Consider the following 21,480-nt stretch of genomic DNA (forward strand, 5'->3'; position numbering starts at 1 on the left):
AATGGAAACCGTGAGTATGTTGGTACCATTGAGGATCCTGCAATGTTTGATTTGAGGCTGCTGGGCATGGTGAGAGCAATCGATTGGCTCAAGCTCAGTGTCACAGCTGACCCCCAGCTGGACACGGTGACAACAGGATCAACTGAACTGTATACAGTCGTATATATACACTTAGTTGGCAATGTCATAATTCCTATTTAGGTGGCATTGGAGACACAGAACAAGGGTGGAAATCAATCCATCCATTCTAACTGGTTTGTAACGATGTTGATAATACTATTCACTTGGCTGCAGTGGAGTGTTATGGGAATTAAAGGGTGTTGGGAATTCAGTCTCAAGTTCTTAATCACCCTCCAGCCTCTGTTTGTAAACCTGCATCTGTTGGTCCCAAATCACAGTCCAGTGCTAATTGCCCAAAATACTACAATCCTACACACTCTCAGTATGTTACTAACCATTACTTCATGTTATGGTAGAATCACACTGGCTTGGATTTTGTGGTAGTGATTATGATTTCAGCAATTGATGCCTTATTCCTGTGAAACTGACAGCAAGATTATTCTCAGAGATAATGGGAACTGCAGATGCTGGAGAATCCAAGATAACAAAGTGTGGGGCTGGATGAACGCAGCAGGCCAAGCAGCATCTCAGGAGCCGAAAAGCTGACATTTCGGGTGAAGGGTCTAGGCCTTTGTGCTCCTAAGATGCTGCTTGACTTGCTGTGTTCATCCAGCCCCACACATGGTTAGCAAAATTATTCTAATTAGTTTACGTTTCCTCCTGATTTATTTCTGGGATTTTTTAGTATCCTTTTTACCGTGAAGACAGATGTGAAATACCTCCCCAATTCATCTGCCATTCCTTATTTTCCATTATTAATTTTAGAGACTCTTTCTTGAGAAGACCAAATTCACTTAACTTGCACTTTTTTCCTTTTTACTTAGCTGCAGAAACTATTAGTATCTGTTTTAATATGTCTAAGTAGTTTTCACTCGGTTGATTTCTGTCTCTTTTATTAACCTGTTTAACATTCTTTGTCATTTAACTCCTGCCCAATCTTCTGACCGATCATTCATGTTTTTGGAATGATTTTTTTTAACTTTCACTTTGATCCTATCTTTACCTTCTTTTAGTTAACCCTGGATGGAATATCCTTACCTTTTTGAATTTATCTCTCTCACTGATCTATCCTTTAACCTTTCTTTCTGAGTTTGCTTTGCCTTGACACTCTCTCATAAGTATCTTATTTAAGTTTTTAAAGAAAAGCATGCTAGTCTGAGACAGACTCCTCTCCCCATCAAACTCAATTACTTCTGTTATGGGGCCATTAATCTTGCTGTCTGGTTGGTTCTTTAATGTGTTTTAAGAAATTATCCCGAATACACACTATGAATTAATCATTTTGTCAAAAGTAGCCTTGATCTGATTGATCCAATCTATATTCATATTAAAGTCACCATAATTATTGCCATAGCTTTCTCTTAAATTCTCACAATTTAGGAAACATAGGATTAGGCCAGGGGATTACACCCCACTTGTCTGAAGGAATGCAACCCAAACAACACTCAAGAAGATTGACACAATCAAAGGACAAAGCAACCAACTTGTATGGCACTACACACACACAAGCATCCACTTCCTCCATCATCGACACTCAGTAGCAGCAGTGTGTACTGTTTACAAGATACACTCAGACAGCATCTTTTAAACTCATGACCACTTCAATCTAAAAGGACAAGATATGGGAACACCGCTTTCAAATTTCCCCCCTGCAAGCCACTCACTATCCTAACTTGGAAATGTATTACAGAATTCCCTCCCTAAGAGCATTGTGGGTCAACCCATAGCAAGTGGACTGCATCGGTTCAAGAATGCAGCTAACAGCCACCATCTCAAAGGCAACTAGGGATGGGCAATAAATGCTGGCCAGCCAGTGATGCCCACATCCCACAAAATGAATTTTTAAAAAACTCTCTTGAGTCTGCTCCACCATTTGATATCATGGCTGTTCATTTACTTCTCTTCCTCACTCCTATACTACCCCGTATCCCTTGATGCCTTCAGTAACTAGAGATCTACCAGGCTGTGTCTTGAGCTCAGTAAACAAATGAACTTACCTCTAAGATAGAATATTCTGAAGATTCACCATCCTCTGAATGAAGAAAATTCACTTTGTGAATAAACTGTAAGCCATTTAGAACTGAGTCTGTTTCATTGTTCTCGACCCCATAATCAGGAAATGTCCTTTCTGCATTTATTCTATCTATCACTTTTATGATGGTGTAAATTTGAGATTGGATTTTAAAAGGATAAAGGACAGAGAATGCAGGCCATATTTTCCCAGCTTCTCACCACAGGACAGTGTTTTCATATGAGGGATGAATTTGGTGATTCTGTATACTTCATCCTACTCTGCAATTACTGTTGGGAAGCAAAGAAACGCTTCCACAAGTCATTTCTTACGTAAAAACGAGTCCTTTGGAATTTTTCTCTGGTAATGCATTGATGTTCTTTCTGTCTTTTTGTGGCAAATTTTATCCATATAATTCTTCTTATTCAATTTAAAATGGAAGCTACCTGTGTAAACTACATCACTGATGAAGCCTTTTTAACCACTGCCAGTGTTGTAACATTTCTCTTGAATCTTTTGTTTGCTCCTTGTACCACAGAAAATAACTTCCAATTTCCAGCAGCTTCAATCTTGGTAAATTGGAGCCAATGCTATTTTTTAATGAAAGTATTAAGCCCCCAACACATTCATGCTGTCTTTGATTATTCTTGTAATTTTAAATGAATACTTATTCTGTCCCTCTAGACTTCCTTTTCAAATACCAGTGAAAGGAAAATTATTGTCTCGTAATTACTCCCGTTTATCTCTTTCTGTCTTTTTAAACAATTGTACTAAATTAGGTAACTTCTGGTACCATGTCCATAACCTGAGAAGATTGGAAAAAATTGTTTCTTGTCTTGCATCCTTTAACAGCTTGGGCTGTGTTTCATCTGGTTCTGGGGATTTACCAGTTTTTAAATATGTTAAACCTGATAATACTTCCTTTCTCATAAAGTTAATTTCACCAGATAGTTCGCGCTTGTCATCGTCTTCTATTGTAATGTCTTTATTGCACCTCTCATGCAAAAATAGGCATAAAGTGCTCATTAAGGACTATAAGTCCTGTACCCTCTGCATCCACACACAAGCTATCCTTGTGTCCCTAACAGGCTTGTGATCTTTCCTGAGTTATCCTCTTACTGTTTTGATACATTTATAAAGATAAATCTTTAGGTTTTCATTGGGTTTTATCTAGCAGTACTTTCTCGTGCCCTGTTTGCTTTCCATTTTGCTTTTCTAAACAAAAAATTTCTCTTATTTGTTACATTCCTCTAGGCTTCTTGCAGTATCGATTCTTTGATATTTGTCATCTGACATCATGACAACTGATATCACACTAATTGTCCTGTAGTTCCCCATTCACCTCTTCTGCTGCTCTTTATTTTTATATTTTACTTTTCTTTATTCTCCTCTTTAAGCCACTTGACATTGTGAAGGCTGTGGATTTGTTCGTTTGCTTACTGAACTCTGACCATCTCATTCTAGAATGTCTTCAGCTGATGGTGCACTGATCTATCTTTACACATCTGTTTGTACACTACTTTGGCAAACTTGCATTTCAGCCCAGTAAAAGAAGCATTTCTCAATGAAAACTTTTATTTTTGGTCCTTGTCCTCGCTTGTTGTGGACAGTTAATAGATTGTGAGAGTTAATGTAATAATTGAAATCTCTCAATGTTTAAGTGTTCTTTCATGGAAGAATAGTGATGTGAGTGCATAAATTTCTGCTTTAAGAAGTGGTTGAAGTAGGGAAATTTGATGTATTTTAGGGGGTGACAGGATGCATGCAAGAGGGAGAAGGAAAGAGAAAAGGATATGAGGTGGGAGGATTTATAGTAGGAGGATGCTCATATGGAGTATAAATGCTAGCAGAGACTAGTTAGACCAAATGGCCTGTTCTTGCACTCCAAATAAAACTGATGAATTTTTTGTTGTCCTCTTCTTACAGTATCTGAACCAGAAAATAATGAAGGGTTGCAGCTCAAAAAGGAACATGCGCTCAAGATATTTAATTACATCAACTCTTGGACACAAAGGTATGTTTACTTTCTATTTGTAGATTATATATGAATAACATTGTAGTAATAATGTTGCTCTCTTCTGATTATGAGCATAAGAACGAGGAGAAGGAATAGACAATTTAGCCCCTTCAGCCTTCTCTGCCATATTATCATGGCTGATTGCATCTTGGCCTAATTTCTGTTCCCTGCCTGCTCCCACAACCCTTTAATCCATTACTAATTGTAAATCTGTCTATCTGGTCCTCAAATTTATTCAGTATCCCAATGTCCCTTGCTCTCTGGGGTAGTGAATTGTACTATTTCGCAGCTCTTTTGAGAGAAATAATTCCTCCTCTTCTCTGTTTTAAGACTGCCATCCTCGGCCTAAAATTATAATCTCTCATTTTAGATTGACCCACAGAGGAAACATCCACTTCACGTCTACTTTATCAACCCACTTTAACATCTTGTATACCTCAGTTACATCTCCTCTCATCCTTCTAAACTCTGAGATGTACAGATAGAGATTCAGAAAAGTATTTGAAAACAAAATGGGAGGAGATCTTAGCAGCTGCATGTACCTGCTCGGCTGTTCATTTAAAATCATGATTTATCATTAGACTCAATTATACTTTCCTGTCTGCTCCCAGATTCCACGATTCCATGAAACCAAAAGTCAGTCTGTCTAATTATATCTACAAACCTCTGAGGTAGAGATTTCAAAGATTTACAACTCTTTTGAACAAATAAATTTCTCTTCACAGGCGTAAATGATCTGCCTTTTACTGTCACCGCGTCAGACTCTGTTGTGTTTCAATAGAATCAACTCTTATTCTTCTAATATCCAGACAGCTATTGGCTTGATTTACTTAGCAACCTGACCTGGGACAGCCCATTCATCACAGGAGCTATCTACACTTCTCAGACAGGGAGACCAAAGGTGCACACAATAATAAATCAAAGCCCTGTACAATTGTAGCGGTTGTATAATTCAAATGTCCTGCAATAAAGGTGGATATGCCATTTGCTTTCCTGCTGCATCTGCACGCTAATAATTTATGCTGCTCATAAGAATGCACCCTAGATCTCTAAACAGCAATGTTTACAGCTGTCATGCCTTTCCAAAAAAAATTGTTTTTTTCCTTTTTACTACCAAAGTGAATAATCTGTTACTTCTCGGCATTATACTTACCTGTTGCTTACTCACTTAACCTATCTATCTATCCCTGCAGCCTCAATTTGTTCGCACACCTTACATTCTCTTGCAGATTTGCAATGTCATCAAATTTAGATACTTTACCTGCTATGCTTTGAGTGATTTAAACCACATAGATTGTAAATATCTGAAGTGCCTTTAATCACAGCCTTCCAGCTTGAAAATGTCCCATTTATTCCTACTTGATTACAGTTAACAAATCCTCTCTCCAAGGTGATTTATCGCCCTTAACTCCATAGAACATAGAACAATACAGTGCAGAACAGGCCCTTTGGCCCTCGATGTTGCGCCGACCTATGAATTAATCTAAGCCCCTCCCTTTACACAATCCCATCATTATCCATATGCTTATCCAAGGACTGTTTAAATGCCCCTAAAGTGGCTGAGTTAATTACATTGGCAGGCAGGGTGTTCCACGCCCTTGCCACGCTCTGCGTAAAGAAGCTGCCTCCAACATCTGTCTGAAATCTATCACCCGGCAATTTGTAGCTATGCCCCATTGTACAAGCTGAAGTCATCATCCTCGGAAAAAGACTCTCGCTGTCCACCCTATCTAATCCTCTGATCATCTTGTATGTCTCTATTAAATCCCCTCTTAGCCTCCTTCTCTCCAATGAGAACAGACCCAAGTCCCTCAGCCTTTCTTCATAGGGCCTGCGCTCCAGACTAGGCAACATCCTGGTAAATCTCCTCTGTACCTTTTCCAATGCTTCCACATCCTTCCTGTAATGGGGCGACCAGAATGGCACGCAATATTCCAAATGAGGCTGCACTAGTGTTTTGTACAATTGCATCATGACATCACGGCCCCGGAACTCAATCCCTCTACCGATAAAACCTAGAACACAGTAAGCCTTCTTAACAGCACTATCAACCTGGGTGGCAACTTTCAGGGATCTATGTGCTTGGACACCAAGATCCCTCTGCACGTCTACACTACCAAGAATCTTTCCATTGACCCGGTATTCTGCCTTCCTATTATTCCTCCCAAAGTGAATCACCTCAAGTTTATCCGTATTAAACTCCATTTGCTACCTTTCAGCCCAATTCTGCAGTTTAGCCAAGTCTCCCTGCAACCTGCAATATTCTTCCACACTGTCTACCACTCCACCAACTTTAGTGTCATCTGCAAACTTATTAACCCATCCACCAATGCCTGCGTCCAAGTCATTTATAAAAATGACAAACAGCAGTGGTCCCAAAACAGATCCTTGAGGCACACCACTAGTGACCGGACTTCAGGCTGAATACTTTCCATCAACCACCACTCGTTGCCTTCTTACAGAAAGCCAGTTTCTAATCCAAACTACTAAATCTCCCTCAATCCCATGCCTCTGTATTTTCTCCAGTGGCCTACCGTGTGGAACCTTATCAAAGGCTTTACTGAAGTCCATGTACACCACGTCAACTGCCCTACCCTCATCCACATGCTTGGTCACCTTCTCAGAAAACTCAATGTGGTTTGTGAGTCACGACCAGCCTTTGACGAATCCACGTTGGCTATCTCTAATCAAGTTGTTGTTTGCTAGATGATTATAAATCCTATCTCTTATAATCCTTTCCAAAATTTTTCCTACAACAGACGTAAGGCTCGTGGGTCTATAATTACTTGGGTCATCCCCACTGCCCTTCTTGAACAAGGACACAACATTTGCAATCCTCCAGTCCTCTGGTACTAAACCTGTAGACAATGAGGACTTAAAGATCAAGGCCAAAGGCTCCGCCACCACCTCCCTAGCTTCTCAGACAATCCTCGGAAAAATCCCATCTGTCCCAGGGGATTTATCTACCTTCACACCTTCTAGAATTGATAACACCTCCTCCTTACTAACCTTAATCCTTTCAATTCTAGTAGCCCGTAACTCAGTTATCTCCTCCACAATATTCTCCTGTTCCCCAGTGAAAACAGATGAGAAATAATCATTTAGCGCCTCTCCAATCTCCACAGGGTCCACACACAACTTCCCACTTCTGTCTTTGACTGGCCCTATTCCTACCATAGTCATCCTCTTATTCCTCATATACCTATAGAAAGCTTTAGGGTTCTCCTTTATCCTGCCTGCCAATGTCTGCTCATGTCCCCTCCTTGCTCTTCTTAACTCTCTCTTTAAATCTTTCCTAGCTAATCTGTGACTCTCCATTGTCTCATCATCACATAAGCCTCCCTCTTCCGCTTAACAAGAGATACAATTTCTTTAGTAAACCACGGTTCCCTTACCTTATCGCTTCCTCCCTGCCTGACAGGGACATACCTAACAAGGACATGCAGTGTCTATTCCTTAAGTCAGCTCCACATTTCAATTGTCCCCATCCTCTGCATTTTGCTCACCCATTCTATGCCTCCTAAGTCTTGCCTAATCGCATTATAATTGCCCTTCCCCCATCTGTAACTCATGTCCCTGTGGCATGTTCCTATCCCTTTCCATTGCTAAAGTAAACATAACTGAATTATGGTCACTCTCTCCAAAGTGCTCACCTACCACTAAATCAAACACCTGGCCTGGTTCATTACCAAGTACCAGATCCAGTGTGGCCTCCCCTCTTGTTGGCCCTTCGACATACTGAGTCAGGAAACCCTCCTGCACACATTGGACAAAAACTGATCCATCCGATGTACTAGAGTTATTGCATTTCCAGTCAATGTTAGGGAAGTTAAAGTCTCCCATAATGACCACCTTGTTCTTTTCACTCCTGCCCAGAATAGTTTTGCCGATCCTCTCTTCCACATCCCTGGAACTTTGCAGGGGCCTATAAAAAAACTCCCAGCAGTGTTACCTCTCCTCTCCTGTTTTTGACCTCGGGCCATACCACCTCAGTAGACTAGTCCTCATCAAAAGTTCTTTCAGCCACCATTATACTGTCCTTGACTAACAAAGCCACACCTTCCCTGACCTTAATGAAAGATCTAAACCCTGGAACCTGCAACATCCATTCCTGACCCTGCTCTATCCATGTCTCCAAAATGGCCATAACATTGAAGTCCTAGGTACTTATCCAAGCTGCAAGCTCACCTACCTTATTCCGGATACTCCTGGCGTTAAAGTAGACACACTTCAACCCAGCTTGCTGTCTGCCAGCACATTCCTGTGACAGTGAGGTCCTGTCCATGTCCTCTCTACGCTCATCCTCCTGTGTACTAGGACTATACCTCAGTTTCCCATCCCCCTGCTGAGCTAGTTTAAATCCACCCGAATAGCACTAGCAAATTTCCCACCCAGGATATTAGTGCCCCTCTGGTTCAAGTGGAGACCGTCCTGTTTGTAGAGGTCCCATCTTGCCCAGAATGAGCCCTATGAGCCCTTGTTTTGTGAAGACCCCTTATCAAATGCCTTTTAGAAATCCCAGTGTAGAAACATATCACATAGGAGGACCAGTAAGCCGTTTGGCTCACTCAGCCTGCTCTGCTATTCAATCACATCATGGCTGATCTACCTCAACTACTTCTGTTTTTGTACAATCTTCATATTCCTTGATATCTTTAATAACTGAAAACATATCAGTCTCTGTCTTGGATATACTTTAATGACCGAGTCACCATTTCTTGATGCAGTAGAGAATTGTGAAGATTCACCATTCTTTGAATGAAGAAGTACTTCCTCATCTCAATCCTAAATGGTATAACTTTTTATTCTGAGAATATCCTCTTGTAGACTCCTTGACGCCACCACATGGATCATCCGTCCTGCATTGACCCTGTTAAGTTCAGTGGGAAATTTGTATGCTTTACTCAAATCGCCTGTCATGTTACCTCTACCATGGTGTATACAATTGCATAAGACCTTTTTTTACTCCAATATTAAAATTCTTTTGCAGTAAAGACTGCAAATTATTTTGTTTTCCTAATTGTTTGCTGCACTTATGCTCATTCAGTTATTATGAATAAGGGCACCCAGGTCACCTTGGATATCAGCTATTCCTAAACTTTATTCATTTAAGAAATATCTTGCATTTCAGTTCTTCCCATCAAGGGGAATAACTTCACATTTTTCCATATTATAATCCATTTTCGTCATTCATTTAGCCTATCTAAATCCCCTTGATGTGCTACATAAACTACACCTATTGAATCCCATTAATCTACTCTCCCAGTTACATCTTTGAAATAACTCTAAATGAATTTCATAAACATAATTTACCCTTGTAAAATCATGTTAAATTTGGTGATTTTTGACAAAGATTTGCTAGCTAAGTTGTTGAGACTTTAATAAATATTGGAGCTTTCCCAGCAAATGGTGTCCAACTAATTGGCTTGTGGTTCCTTTGTTCTCTCCCCTTCCTTTCTTGAATAGCCATGTTATATTTGCACACTTCAAATTTGCGGGGACTGTTCTAGAATCTAGGCAATTTTGGAAAATAATAACCAGTGCATTAACTATCTCTGCAGTTACCTTTTGTTTTAGAATCCTGATATGTGGCCTGTCAGAACCTTGATTATGGTTTAATCCATTTTATGTTTTTCTCTAATAAAGTTTCACTGAGATTAACTCATTTAAGAGTCTGTCTCTCCTCTATTAGCTCCTTGGCTTACGCACTCTTTCTGGTATGCAGTTTGTATCCTTCACTGTGAAGTCAGACGTGCACAGTTTTTTCCCATGTTTTTGCCATTTCCTTGTTCCCCATGATTTCCTGATGTTTCTCTTCCTCAGGGACAGACCTTTTACTCATCTTCATACATACCTGTGAAAGCTCATGCCATCTATTTTTATACTCCTGACAAGTTTTCTGTCACACTCCTTTATTTCTTTTCCTTTCCATACACTATTTTGTTAGTTGGGCCTCTTGCAGGTATCTGAAGGAGTCTCGATCCTTGGGCTTAGTACTATTTTTAGTGACATTATAAGTCTCTTTTTATACTATCCTTAACTTTCTGTGTACACTGCAGATCAATCAATCTTTATTTCTTTCTTGCTGATTACTTTAATTAGTATTTATTTGTATTGAATGTTTTTAATTGTTTCTTGGGAAAAACACAGCTCCACAGTTTATTTATTCTGATTCCTTTTTGTTTATGTACCTAGTCAACTTTAGCTTCCTGCCCCAGATACAAGGTTTGAGATCCTTTTTTGGGCTTGAATATGATACATTCAAACTTAATATGATATTGAATTACGTTATGGTAAAAACATTTCTTCTTATGGATCATCTTACTTTGAGATTGCAAATTAACCCTTTCTCATTACACTATTATTTATGAATTAGCTTTATTCTTCTTTGTTTCCATAATACATTGTTCCAGGAAATGTTGCAAAAATAGTTCACAAGTGCATTTTCTAGACGACCTTTGTTAATTTGATTGAGTCAGACTATGTGAAGATTAAAGCCCCCCATAATTATTACAGTCTTTGATTAAGCTCCATTTATTTATTTGTTTGTTCAATCGCACAGCTATTGTTGCATTTATATTTTCTGGACCCATGTAATATCTCATCTAATCTCTATCCATTCAGATTCTGCTGCCTGATCTGGGGGACACATTTTCTGACTAAAAATAATTGGGAAGGCAAAATGGAATTTTGGCATTTATCTCTAAATGACTAGAGAATGAAAGTAAGGAAGTGTTGCTATCACTATACAAAGCATTAGTGACATTATACCTGGAATATTGTGTGGAGTTTGGTTTCTGTACTTGAGAGATTATAGTTGTATTGGAGGCTGATTAGGAAAGGTTCATTACATTTATTCCAGAGATGAAAGATTTATCTTCTGAAGAGATTGAGCAGTTTAGACCTGTAGTCTTTGGAGAGTAGAGAAAATGGTGGACTGAGAGCAGCATAGATCTTGATGCTCTTGAGATTCAGGCTTATTTCTAGATATACTTCCAGATTTTTCTTTTAGTTACTGCATTTTAGTAGTATAAGATTTTTTTAAAAATTTTGATTCATTTTTGGTTCTTTTATAGTCAAAAATGCAAAAACTTGATTTTTTTTTCCTAAACTGATTTCTGTTACTCGACCTTTTGATTCAAATGGAGTTTTTTTGCAGTGTGGGAACAGGCCCTTCGCCCCAATAAGTCCACACCAAACATCAGAGCATCCCACCCATCTTTGGACTGAAAGGATGAAGGAGATAAATCAGTGTCTAATATTAATTCTTTGGTGGAGAAAAGTAGTTGCAAGCTGCTGCCTTTTAGGCTTAACATCATTGAAGGCATACAAGAGACACAGTTAAATAGCGAGTAGATTTAGAGAAGGGATTACACAGCAGGACCAATCAGATGGATTAACAACTGACGGGAAAGTAAGAAGGTATTTCAGAAGTCTCGTGGCTATTCCTCGCTCAGATACTCAGTTTTGGGGACTGTTGAAAAGGCTGGTCTCTCATGAAAGTAGAAGAGACGGTCAGATCTTGGGCACTCAGAACGAAGCTTGTGTTAGGTGGGGTTGGCAAACTTAGGACAGTAGAATCATTGTTATAGGGGACTCCCCTGGCAAGGGCACAGACAGGTGATTCTGTGGCAGTGCATGTGAATCTAGGATGGTGTGCTGCTTTTTGGTTGCTAGAATTAAGGATCTATCAAAATATTTGGAGCATATAGTTAAAAGAGAAGGTAAGAAATCAGAAATTATTCTGTTGGTCGGAATGACATGGGGAAACGATTAAGGCTTCACATTGTGAATATAAGGGATTAAATCGAGAGTAGTAATTTCTCTGGTTTACTCGTGGTGCCAAGCTCAAATGAAGGAAAGAATAAAAGGATGAAGGAGATAAATCAGTGTCTAAAGAGGTAGTGTAATGTTCAGGAGTTGCAGGTTCTTGGATCACTGGGATCTCTTCTGGGGCATAAGTAGTAGATTAAGTAGAAAGAAAGATGAGAATGGTTTTGAATCTGAAAAGACAAGTTAATTAGAAAAGACAGACTAGAGCAAGTCAGAGAACGAAGTAACTCCGAAGAATGAAAATGCATTTATTTCAATGCAAGGGATCTTGCAGGTAAAGCTCATGAACCCTGGTCATTTTTGGGAACTTGGGATTGGGACGTGATAGCTATTGTAGAAACTTGGCGTAGGGATGGACAAGACTGGTAGCTCTATGTTCAAGATTTCAGATGCCTTGGAATAATTTTTTAAAAAGCCAAAGATAAGGGGCTGTAGTATTTGTGATTAAGGAAGACACTGCTGAAACTAGAGAAGATATCTCAGAAAAATTCCTCTGTGGAAAAAATATAGGTTGAAATTAGAAATTAAAAACAGGATGATCACCTTGATGGGATCGTACTATAGGCTTCTTAATAGTCAGGGGAAATTAAGGAACAAACATGTAGCGAGATCTTGGATATATGTAAGAAAAATAAAGTTGCAATAGGTAATTTTAATTTTTTCAAACATTGACTGGGACTACTATAGATTTGATAAATCTGTTCAAGAAAATTTTCTTCATCAATATGTTAATATTCCAACTTGAGAAGGAGCAAAACTTGACTGCCTCTTCGGTAATAAGATGACCAAGTGACTGAAGTGATGCTAGGGGAACACCTTTGTGTCTAGCGATCATAATTTTCTCTGTTTTAAAATAGTTACGAAAAAGGATAAGCCTTCCATAAAAGTTAGCTTTAAATTAACATTAAAATTTGCCTTATGCAGTCAGACAGTTTCAAAAATTGGGTCGAGTTGACTATTTGCAGGTAAAGGGACCTGTGATAAGTGGGAGGCTTTCCAAAGTGTGATAATGAGAGTTGGAACCATTATTTTTCAGTTAGAATGAAAGGCAAATCTGGTAGGGTTAGAGAAAAATGGATGAATAAAGATACTGAGGTTGTACGTAAGAGTAAAAAAAACCCTGTATTAGATATAAACAACTGGATTCAAATTAATCGTTTGGAAGGAATGAAGAATGAAGAACGTAGAGGCATTATTAAGAGGAAGATCAGGATGACGAAGAAAGGATGTGAGACAGGTTTAGCCTTGCTAAATAGGGCTAATCCAGAGAGATTTTACAAGTACATTAAGAGCAAGAGAGTAACTAGAGAGAGAATGGCCTCTCAAAGATCAGAGAGGTCATCTTTGTGTTGAACCTCAAGAGATGGGGGAGATATTAAATGAATAGTTTTTACTCTAGAGAAAGAACAGGAGGTTAGAGGATGTGAAATAAATAGTGATGTTTTGAAACCTGCTCATATTACAGAAGAGGTGACCTTATTAAATATAAATGTGGATAAATCTCTAGGCCCTGATCTAGTCTATCCCAGGACTTTGTGAGAAGTTAGGGAGGAAATTGCACGGTACCCTTGCAGAAATATTTGTGTCGTCTATAAAAACAGGTGCTGGATGACTTGACAGTGGTTAATGTTGTACCTTTGCTTAACAGGGGAGGTACGGAGAAGCCTGGGACCTATAGACCTGTGAGTTTGACCTTGGTGATGGATAAGTTGTTGGAAGTGATTCTGAAGATATGATTTGTATGTATTTGGAGATGAAAGCAATGATTAGGGATAGTCAGCATGGTTTTGTGCAAGGGAAATCATGCCTCTCAAGCTTGATTGAGTTTTTTTTCAGGAAGTAACCAAGAAGATTGTTGACAGAGTGGTAGACTTCATTTACTTGGACTTTTAATAAAGCCTTTGACAACGTTCTGTGTGGTAGATATGCTTACTAAAGTTATATCATGTGGGATTCAGTGTGAACTTGCTAATTTGATACAAAGTTGGCTTAACAGTGGGAGACGGTGTGTGATGGTGGAGGGTTGTTTTCAGACTGGAGGCCTGTGACCAGTTGTGTTCCCCAGGGATCAGTGCTGGGTCCGCTTTTGTTTGTCATTTGTATAACTGATTTAGATGAGACATAGAAGACATGGCTAGTAAGTTTGCAGGTGACATGAAGATTAATGGTACAGTGGATAGTGAAGAAGGTTATTATTGAATCCCAGCAGTATGTAAACAGACCATTTGGCCCACTGTGTCCACACTGACTCTCCGAAGAGCATCCCAACCAGACCCATTCCCCTACATTGCAGTTCCTATGGCTAATCCACCTAACTTGCACATATCTGAACACTATGGGAAATTTAGTGCAGCCAACCCACCTAAACTGCACATCTTTGAACTGTAGGAGGAAACCCACGCAAACACAAGGAGAATGTGCACCCTCCATATAGACAGGCGCCTGAGGCTGGAATTGAACCCAGGTCCTTGGTGCTGTGTAGTAGCAGTGCTAATCGCTGTGGCACCAAAGAGATCTTGGTTAGTGGACTGAGGAGTGGCAAATTGAGTTCATTTCGGAGAAACGTGAAGTGTTGCATTTTTGTAAAACAAATGAGGGCTTTAGGTAGTGTTTAGAACAGCAACCTACAGGTACAGGTACACAATTTATTTGAAGTTTGCACCAAAATAGATAAGGTGGTTAACATGTTTGGCGTTCCTCACTTCATTGCTTGGATCTTTTGACTATAGGAGTTGGGGTGTTATGTTGAAGTTGTACAGGACATTGATGAGCCCTCTTGGAGCACTATGTCCAGTTCTGGTTGCTCTGTAATTGGAAGGATATTATTATGCTGAAGACAGTTCAGAAGAGGTTTACTAGTGTGTTGCCAGGAATGGAAGGTTTAAGTTATAAGGAGAGGCTGGATAGGCTGGAACTTCTTTCACAGGAGCATAGGAGGTCAACGGATGACCTTAGTGGTTTATGAAGTACTAATGGGTATGGGTAAGGTGAATGGCAGGCATTTTTTCTCTAGGATGGGGGCTGTCAGGAATAGGGTGCATATTTTTAAGGTGAGCAGAAAAGGATTTTAAAAAGACATGAGGGGCAATGTTTTTTTTAAACTCAGTGGGTTATATGTGGAATAACCATCCAGAGGAAATGGTGGATCTTGGTACAGTCTCAATGTTTAAAAGACATTTAGATAAGTACATGAATAAGAAATGTTTGGAAGGTTATGCATCAAGTGTAAGCAAGTAGAACTAGTTCACTTTGGGATTATGGTCGGCTTGGACTGTGCTGCATGTTTGAGTCTACGACTATGAATGTTAGGAAATGAAATTATGATATACAAGATGCTGAAGGGAATTGACAAAGTAGATGTAGAAAGGGTTGTTCCCCTTGTGGAACAATGTAGAAAATGAGAGATCATAGTTTTAGGATAAAGGGTAGCAGATTTAAAACAGAAGTGAGGAGGAATTGCTTCTCTCACAGGGTAATGAATCTGTGAAATTTATTACGCCAGAGCGCGGTGGATGCCAGGACATTGAAGAAATTTTGAGGGGATAGATTGATAGTGGGATATTCAACAAAGGTAATGCTATTGAATGTCAAGTGGAGTTAGGTTCTTTCATTTCAGATGGTCTTAGCCTAGCAGTTGTGCAGCACTCGTGTTAAATGTTAACCTAAGACTGGATATTGTCAGGGTCTTGCTACAATTTGGACGTGTACTTCTTCAGTATCTGAGTTGTTGTGAATAGTGAATGAATATTGTGCAATCTTCAGTGAACATTACCACTTCTTACCTTATGACGGAGAGGAGATCATTGAAGCAGCTGAAGCTGGTTGTGCCTCCGCACTACTAAGGCATTATCTTGAGGAATTCCTGAAGCGCTGTCCTGGAGCTGAGATGATTGTTCCTCACTAACTACTATCCATCTTCCTTTGTGCTGGGTGTGACTTCAACTGGTGTCCGGTTTCTCACCTGACTCCTGTTCACTACAGTTTTGCTAGCGGCCTCTTAATGCCAAACCCTGTTAAATGTGGCTTTGATGTAAAGAGCAGTCACACACATATTAACTTGAGTTCAGCTCTTCTGCCCATGTTTCAACCAAGGCTGTAATGAGTTCAGAACTGAATAGTTTTGGCAGATCTGAAATGGAGTGTTACTGAGCAGGTCATTGCAAAGAAAATACTGTTTGATGACATTGATAATAGACTGGGGTGCGATTTGCTGGGATAGATTTTTGCTGCATTTTTTTTGTCAGAGACATGCTATGGTAATTTTTCACATTTTGCCGGTTAGATGCTAGTGGTGGAAATGCACTGGTACAGCTTGGCTAAGGATATGGCGAATTCTGGTTCACAAGCGTCTGTTTCAAATCTATGCAGCTTTGGATCTGTAGCTGTAAGTCTTCAGTACACTACTGGGATATTGTGTCCATAGCCTTTGCAGTATCCAATACCTTCTGTCTGTTGTTTAATATCATGTGGAGTCACTCAAATTGGCTGAATACTGGCACCTGAGATGCCATGGACCTCTAGTGGAGGGTGAGATGGATCATCTTCTTGACAGTTTTGGTTGATGATTATTGCACATGTTTCAGCCTTGGTTTTTTCACTGATGTTTTGTGCTCCCTGATCGTTGATTATCAATGTACTTGTGGAACCACCTTCTCCAGTGAATTATATATTTGCCCACCCTCATTGGCTGCTAGATGTCTTGGGACTGCGGGGTTTAGATCTGGTTCATTGGTTGTGCCCAGATTTAACTTTACCTGTAACTTACTGCTTCTGCTGTCTGGTGAACAGGCCCTGTTTTGTGGCTTCACCAGCTTGACATCTCATTTTTAAGTATGCCTGATGCTGCTCCTGGCATGTCCTCCTGAACTCTTCGTTGAACCAGGGTTATTCATCCTGATGGTAAAGTGGGGAGGGTATGCTTTAGATGTCTCTTTCTAAAACAAAACTGAAATTGTGCCTTCTGCTGTGATGGATTCAAACCCAAGTCCCGAGAGCATTTTGACGGTTTGATGAAACCATTATGCTTTGCTTCCTAAGTCTTGGAATAATTTTTTTTTAAAAATGTGTTAGTGTGTTCTTTTGGTTTTTCTGCATTTCATTTGCAGCATCCAAAATAGACACTTTTTCATATTATCGATATTCTATTTTAAATAAATGGTGTGTTGCAGTATTCTGTTTAAAAATACTGAAAATCTTTAGGACTGCTGCACTCTGGCAGTTTTACATTAGGTCCACCTGGAATATCTACAGAGCCCATATATGTTGTGATTTGGGAGTTTCAATATTCATTCTTTTTAGCTAACGCTTGAACTACTGAACAGTAGTGACTTTCAACCAGCTAATAAAACTGCTGCTATTTTATTCCTTGAATCTATTCAGTTGCAAGGTTAGCCACCAGGTGTCGCAATGGGGAAACATGTGTGTTAAATTGCCCACTGGTGTTAGTCCTGTTTGTAAAGGTAAGAAGGAAATTTCACTTGCGAATCAAATTCGGATTTGTAAGTAGAAAAAAAACCTCTGTATCGTGCCAGAATGTGGAATCATTTCACTCTGAATTCCAGTAATTGAGGAAATTTTAGTCCCCTTGTTAGATTACCATGCCCTTGTTTCATGTGTTACACTTTATTTTAAAAAAAGGTGTTATGTGCCCACTGGGCTACAGTTTTGTAGTTTTTCTTTGTCTTTGGCTCATACAATACATTCCTTCCACCAAAATAAAATAGAAAAGTTCCGTACTTCATTCTGTCAAATTCTCAAAATCTGTGCATTATACGCTAGTCCACTCTTGTTGCATAAATCCTGTTTAACTATACACAAATTTGTGATTTGTCAAATATATTTGTAATCCTGGTAAAGTAATTTCTTACATGTTGTTTGGAGCGAGATGGAAATATACAAGGGTAAGAAATTTATCTACGGAATTGTTGCCGAGTGCATATTGATGCTAGGTTTTTGAGGCCACTTTATCGATGCAAGAGCAAACTGTTTTCAGTGTGATATTGTGACATTAATAAAACTTTGGTACCAATTGATTTGATGCTGAACTCTCATGTAAACGAAAATTATACTGCATGAGATGTGATTCGACTTTTCTGCCAGGGATATCTCTGCTGGGTCGTTCTTGAATACGTTGGTGTGTTTGCATTTTGTTAGAAGAATGACTGACTACATTAGGCAGTTCAAACAAATGTTACAGACACTCTTAATTTGCCATGCTGGCAGATTTGGACATCTAATGGCAGGGATTGCTTCACATAGGATGTTTGATTTGCTGTATTGGTAATTAGTGCTGGCGTTCGTTTCAGCTCCTAAGAAATTAAGAAGTGTGATTGTTTGGAATGCTGTTTCCTTTGTCTCACATATTTTGCAATAAGAGTACATCTCTTGTGAATAAACTTATAACATTGTATTTATTTTATTACCTTTTTGCTGTTATTTCATCTTGGCATTTCGGTCTATCTACGAGTTGCACCAAGAGGCCTCGTCAGATGATGTGGCAATGTTCTATCCTCAGATACAGTTCTTGGCTTTTTCTGACTATTACTGTCCTGAAAGTTAGCTGCTGTTCAAGTTTTTGCAAAACTAAACATCTGCATCTCCTCTTATAGACCTTAGTGACCTAGCTTTTTAATGCTATCATAATTATATTAATTATACAAAGATATATATGGATTTTTCTTCTTTTCAGCCCTTATTCCCTAAATCAGGCACACAGATTTGTAAACAGAATCAGCATTTGGGTAGCTTCCCCTAATATTTTGCCCAATTTTTTTATGTTTGCTGTAAAACTGTTAATACTATGTTTCCTTCTTATAGGCAATGTCTTTGTTGCTTCAAGGAGTACAAGCACCTGGAAATCTTCAACCAGGTGGTTTACGCCCTTATCAATATGGTGACTGCCCAAGTCCAGGCTCTCCAGGACCAGTTATGTAAAATTTGCACTAGTAATGATTCATCGTGGCAGGATCTGAATCAGAAAATCCATGAACAGGCTAATCAGGAAGGCGAGTGTAATAAAGATGAAGAAGATATTGGTCGGAAATCAAAGGATTTTGTGGAGAAAAAAGCAGATAATAGAACATGTGGGAGAACTGAGGAGGTTTCTGCACGGAGCACTGATCCATTTAGCACATGGAGTACAGAGGAGAAAGAAAAGTTGCTGTTATGTGTGGCAAAAATATTTCAAATTCAGTTCCCTTTATATACTGCCTACAAGCATAACACTCATGCCACTATAGAGGTATAATGTATTTTTTTGCTGCATCAGTTGATACATGTAACCCAGTAATTTTTAGATTCTGAAAATTTTCTGTTGCTTTGAGGAAAGAAAAATGACAGTGTGTTATTTATCATTCATAATTTACCATACCCAAGAATGGTTAGGAGCAGAAAACATATTTAAAAATTTGTACTTAAAATATTATATGTAAAATATCCTTTGCAAGGGAAGAAAAGAAAGCCTGATAAATTGTTTGGGCAATTCAGCAAGTGATTCTGATCTTTTTTTAAGAAAATTATTATTTCCTTGCTAACTTTGTAGTGTTATGAGTTTTGGGAGCTTTTTGAATGCGTTATAATGACATAAACTAGTAGATGTGAATGTTAGAGTAAATAGAAATTAGTTTTCTCAATAACTGAAAACATTTTGATGTTCTAAAGCTTGTGTTTAATACATCCGGTTTTTGTCTTCAAGTTGTCATTTCTGCACCAAACTAATTTTTGGGCGGGGAAGAGAGCAGTGCTGCACTCTGAAAGGATGTATGTCTGAGATCAACTTTTGTTTCTACCTTAGTAACAGCTTACTGCTGCTAGCTAATGTGAATAAGGAAACTATAAATGCCAACACTTGAGGGGTTTTAAGGTGATTCAGATTTCATGATTGACCATGAGCATTATGCTGTGGTCATTCTGCATTCAGGTTAAAAAAAAATCATTTCAGAGATTATTGGTAGACTTGTTGGCCAAAGCACTGGACAGAGAAATTTTCATTTAATGCACAAATTAACTTGTACGCCAGTGTTGTTCAGCATAATTTGACTTGATAGATGTCCATGTAGTTTCAACGAGCACTGATATATTAAAGTCCAGTTACCAAAACAATTACAGTTCTTCACAAGTTTTAGTAGCTGACTTGACTGAATTGGAAAATGCCATATATTAAGCATGGATAATGTATTATTTGTCTTTTTGGAATTAGATTTATCATTGCCTTAAAGCCCGGTGTTCTCTGTACTATTGAAAGGAAATCTTAAACCTTAGTGTGAATAAACCTAGGCAATACCATTTAAATTTGCCTGGCGTATTGAAACTTTGCCTTACAACCTTCATGGCACAGGGTGGAAAAACATGCTTTCTTCGTATAGCATTTACATTTTAATTGGAATTTGTTGTGCACGTACTTAAGGTTTCCACGCATAGATTTTCATTAAGGATCTTGAACTATAAGTAAACAGTAAATCTAGCTACAGTAGAGGGAGCAAACCTGGATAACAAAAATACTTGTATGTGTATTGCACTCTAAGTTGTCCCTAAGCACTTCACACTTCAAAAGTAATTAATTGATTGTAATCACTGTTAGTTAATTCACTTTTCTAGTGCTCTCCTTGCTGCCAGCAATGTCCCCTCTAATTTTCCTTCTGGTTGAAGGGGTTCCCAAGGCCTGTACAGAAATTTCCAGAGCTGAAGTTAGTCCGCGCTGACTGCCACGTGCAGAATGTCAGGGCAGATGTGCACGCTGTACAGGGAACTTTGCTTGCTAGCATCCCAATTTATATGCACACAATACACTTTTATTTTATCCAGAACTCTACTGTCTATATGCTCACTCATGTTCACTCATTGTCTATATGCTCTGTGACCTTTTGGCTCTCTTCCCATCGGCAATGCCTCTCTCTTTAAAGAATTTCCTATTTACTTTCAAATTCCCTGTCCCCTCCACCCATGGCCTCAGCCCCTGATTTCTGTAATTTCCTCCAGTCGTACCGCCCACTGAGAACTGAGCTCCATCAATTCTGCTTCTTGTGTGTCCCCAGTTTTCATTCCATACTAAAGTTGACTGTTTCTTCAGTTGCCTAGACACTGAAGTCTGGAATTCATTCCTTAAACCTTCTCTCCATAAAAACATACCTCCTTTTTCAAATTTTGGATAATTTGTCATAATGATCCCATCTATGACTCTGTCAAATATTATTTGTTCACATACTTTTGTGGAACCTTGGGATGTTTTTGTTACATTAAAGTCACTAAATAAATGCATTTGATATTAATAAATATTGTCCACAATTCAGGAAGGGCTTATTTTTCTTTTCAATAATGCAGTTGGACCTGTGCAGGCGAACAAGACCTTGATTTGATTTGGATAAGTTGGACTTGCTTAAGTGTTGAAATGCTACTATTAATTTGCATACATCGCCACCTGATCTCGATGAAATTGCTATCATTGAAGAAATACTGAACCTGTAGAATATAATTTATTACTTATTTATTTATCAATGAAGTT

At 38.9% G+C, this 21,480-nt stretch overlaps 1 protein-coding gene across 1 annotated transcript in view; it reads left to right on the top strand.

Moving 5' to 3' along the window:
- usp34 (ubiquitin specific peptidase 34) overlaps positions 1-21,480 on the top strand; it is a 329,850-nt gene that overhangs the window by 45,988 nt on the left and 262,382 nt on the right. The window contains exons 2-3 of the mRNA XM_059648851.1: positions 4,058-4,145; positions 18,798-19,221. Coding sequence (XP_059504834.1) covers positions 4,058-4,145; positions 18,798-19,221 — 512 coding nt within the window. The remainder of the gene's footprint in view (positions 1-4,057; positions 4,146-18,797; positions 19,222-21,480) is intronic.

The sequence above is a fragment of the Stegostoma tigrinum genome, chromosome 9 (genome assembly GCF_030684315.1).
Source record: "Stegostoma tigrinum isolate sSteTig4 chromosome 9, sSteTig4.hap1, whole genome shotgun sequence".
Taxonomy (NCBI): Eukaryota; Metazoa; Chordata; class Chondrichthyes; order Orectolobiformes; family Stegostomatidae; genus Stegostoma; species Stegostoma tigrinum.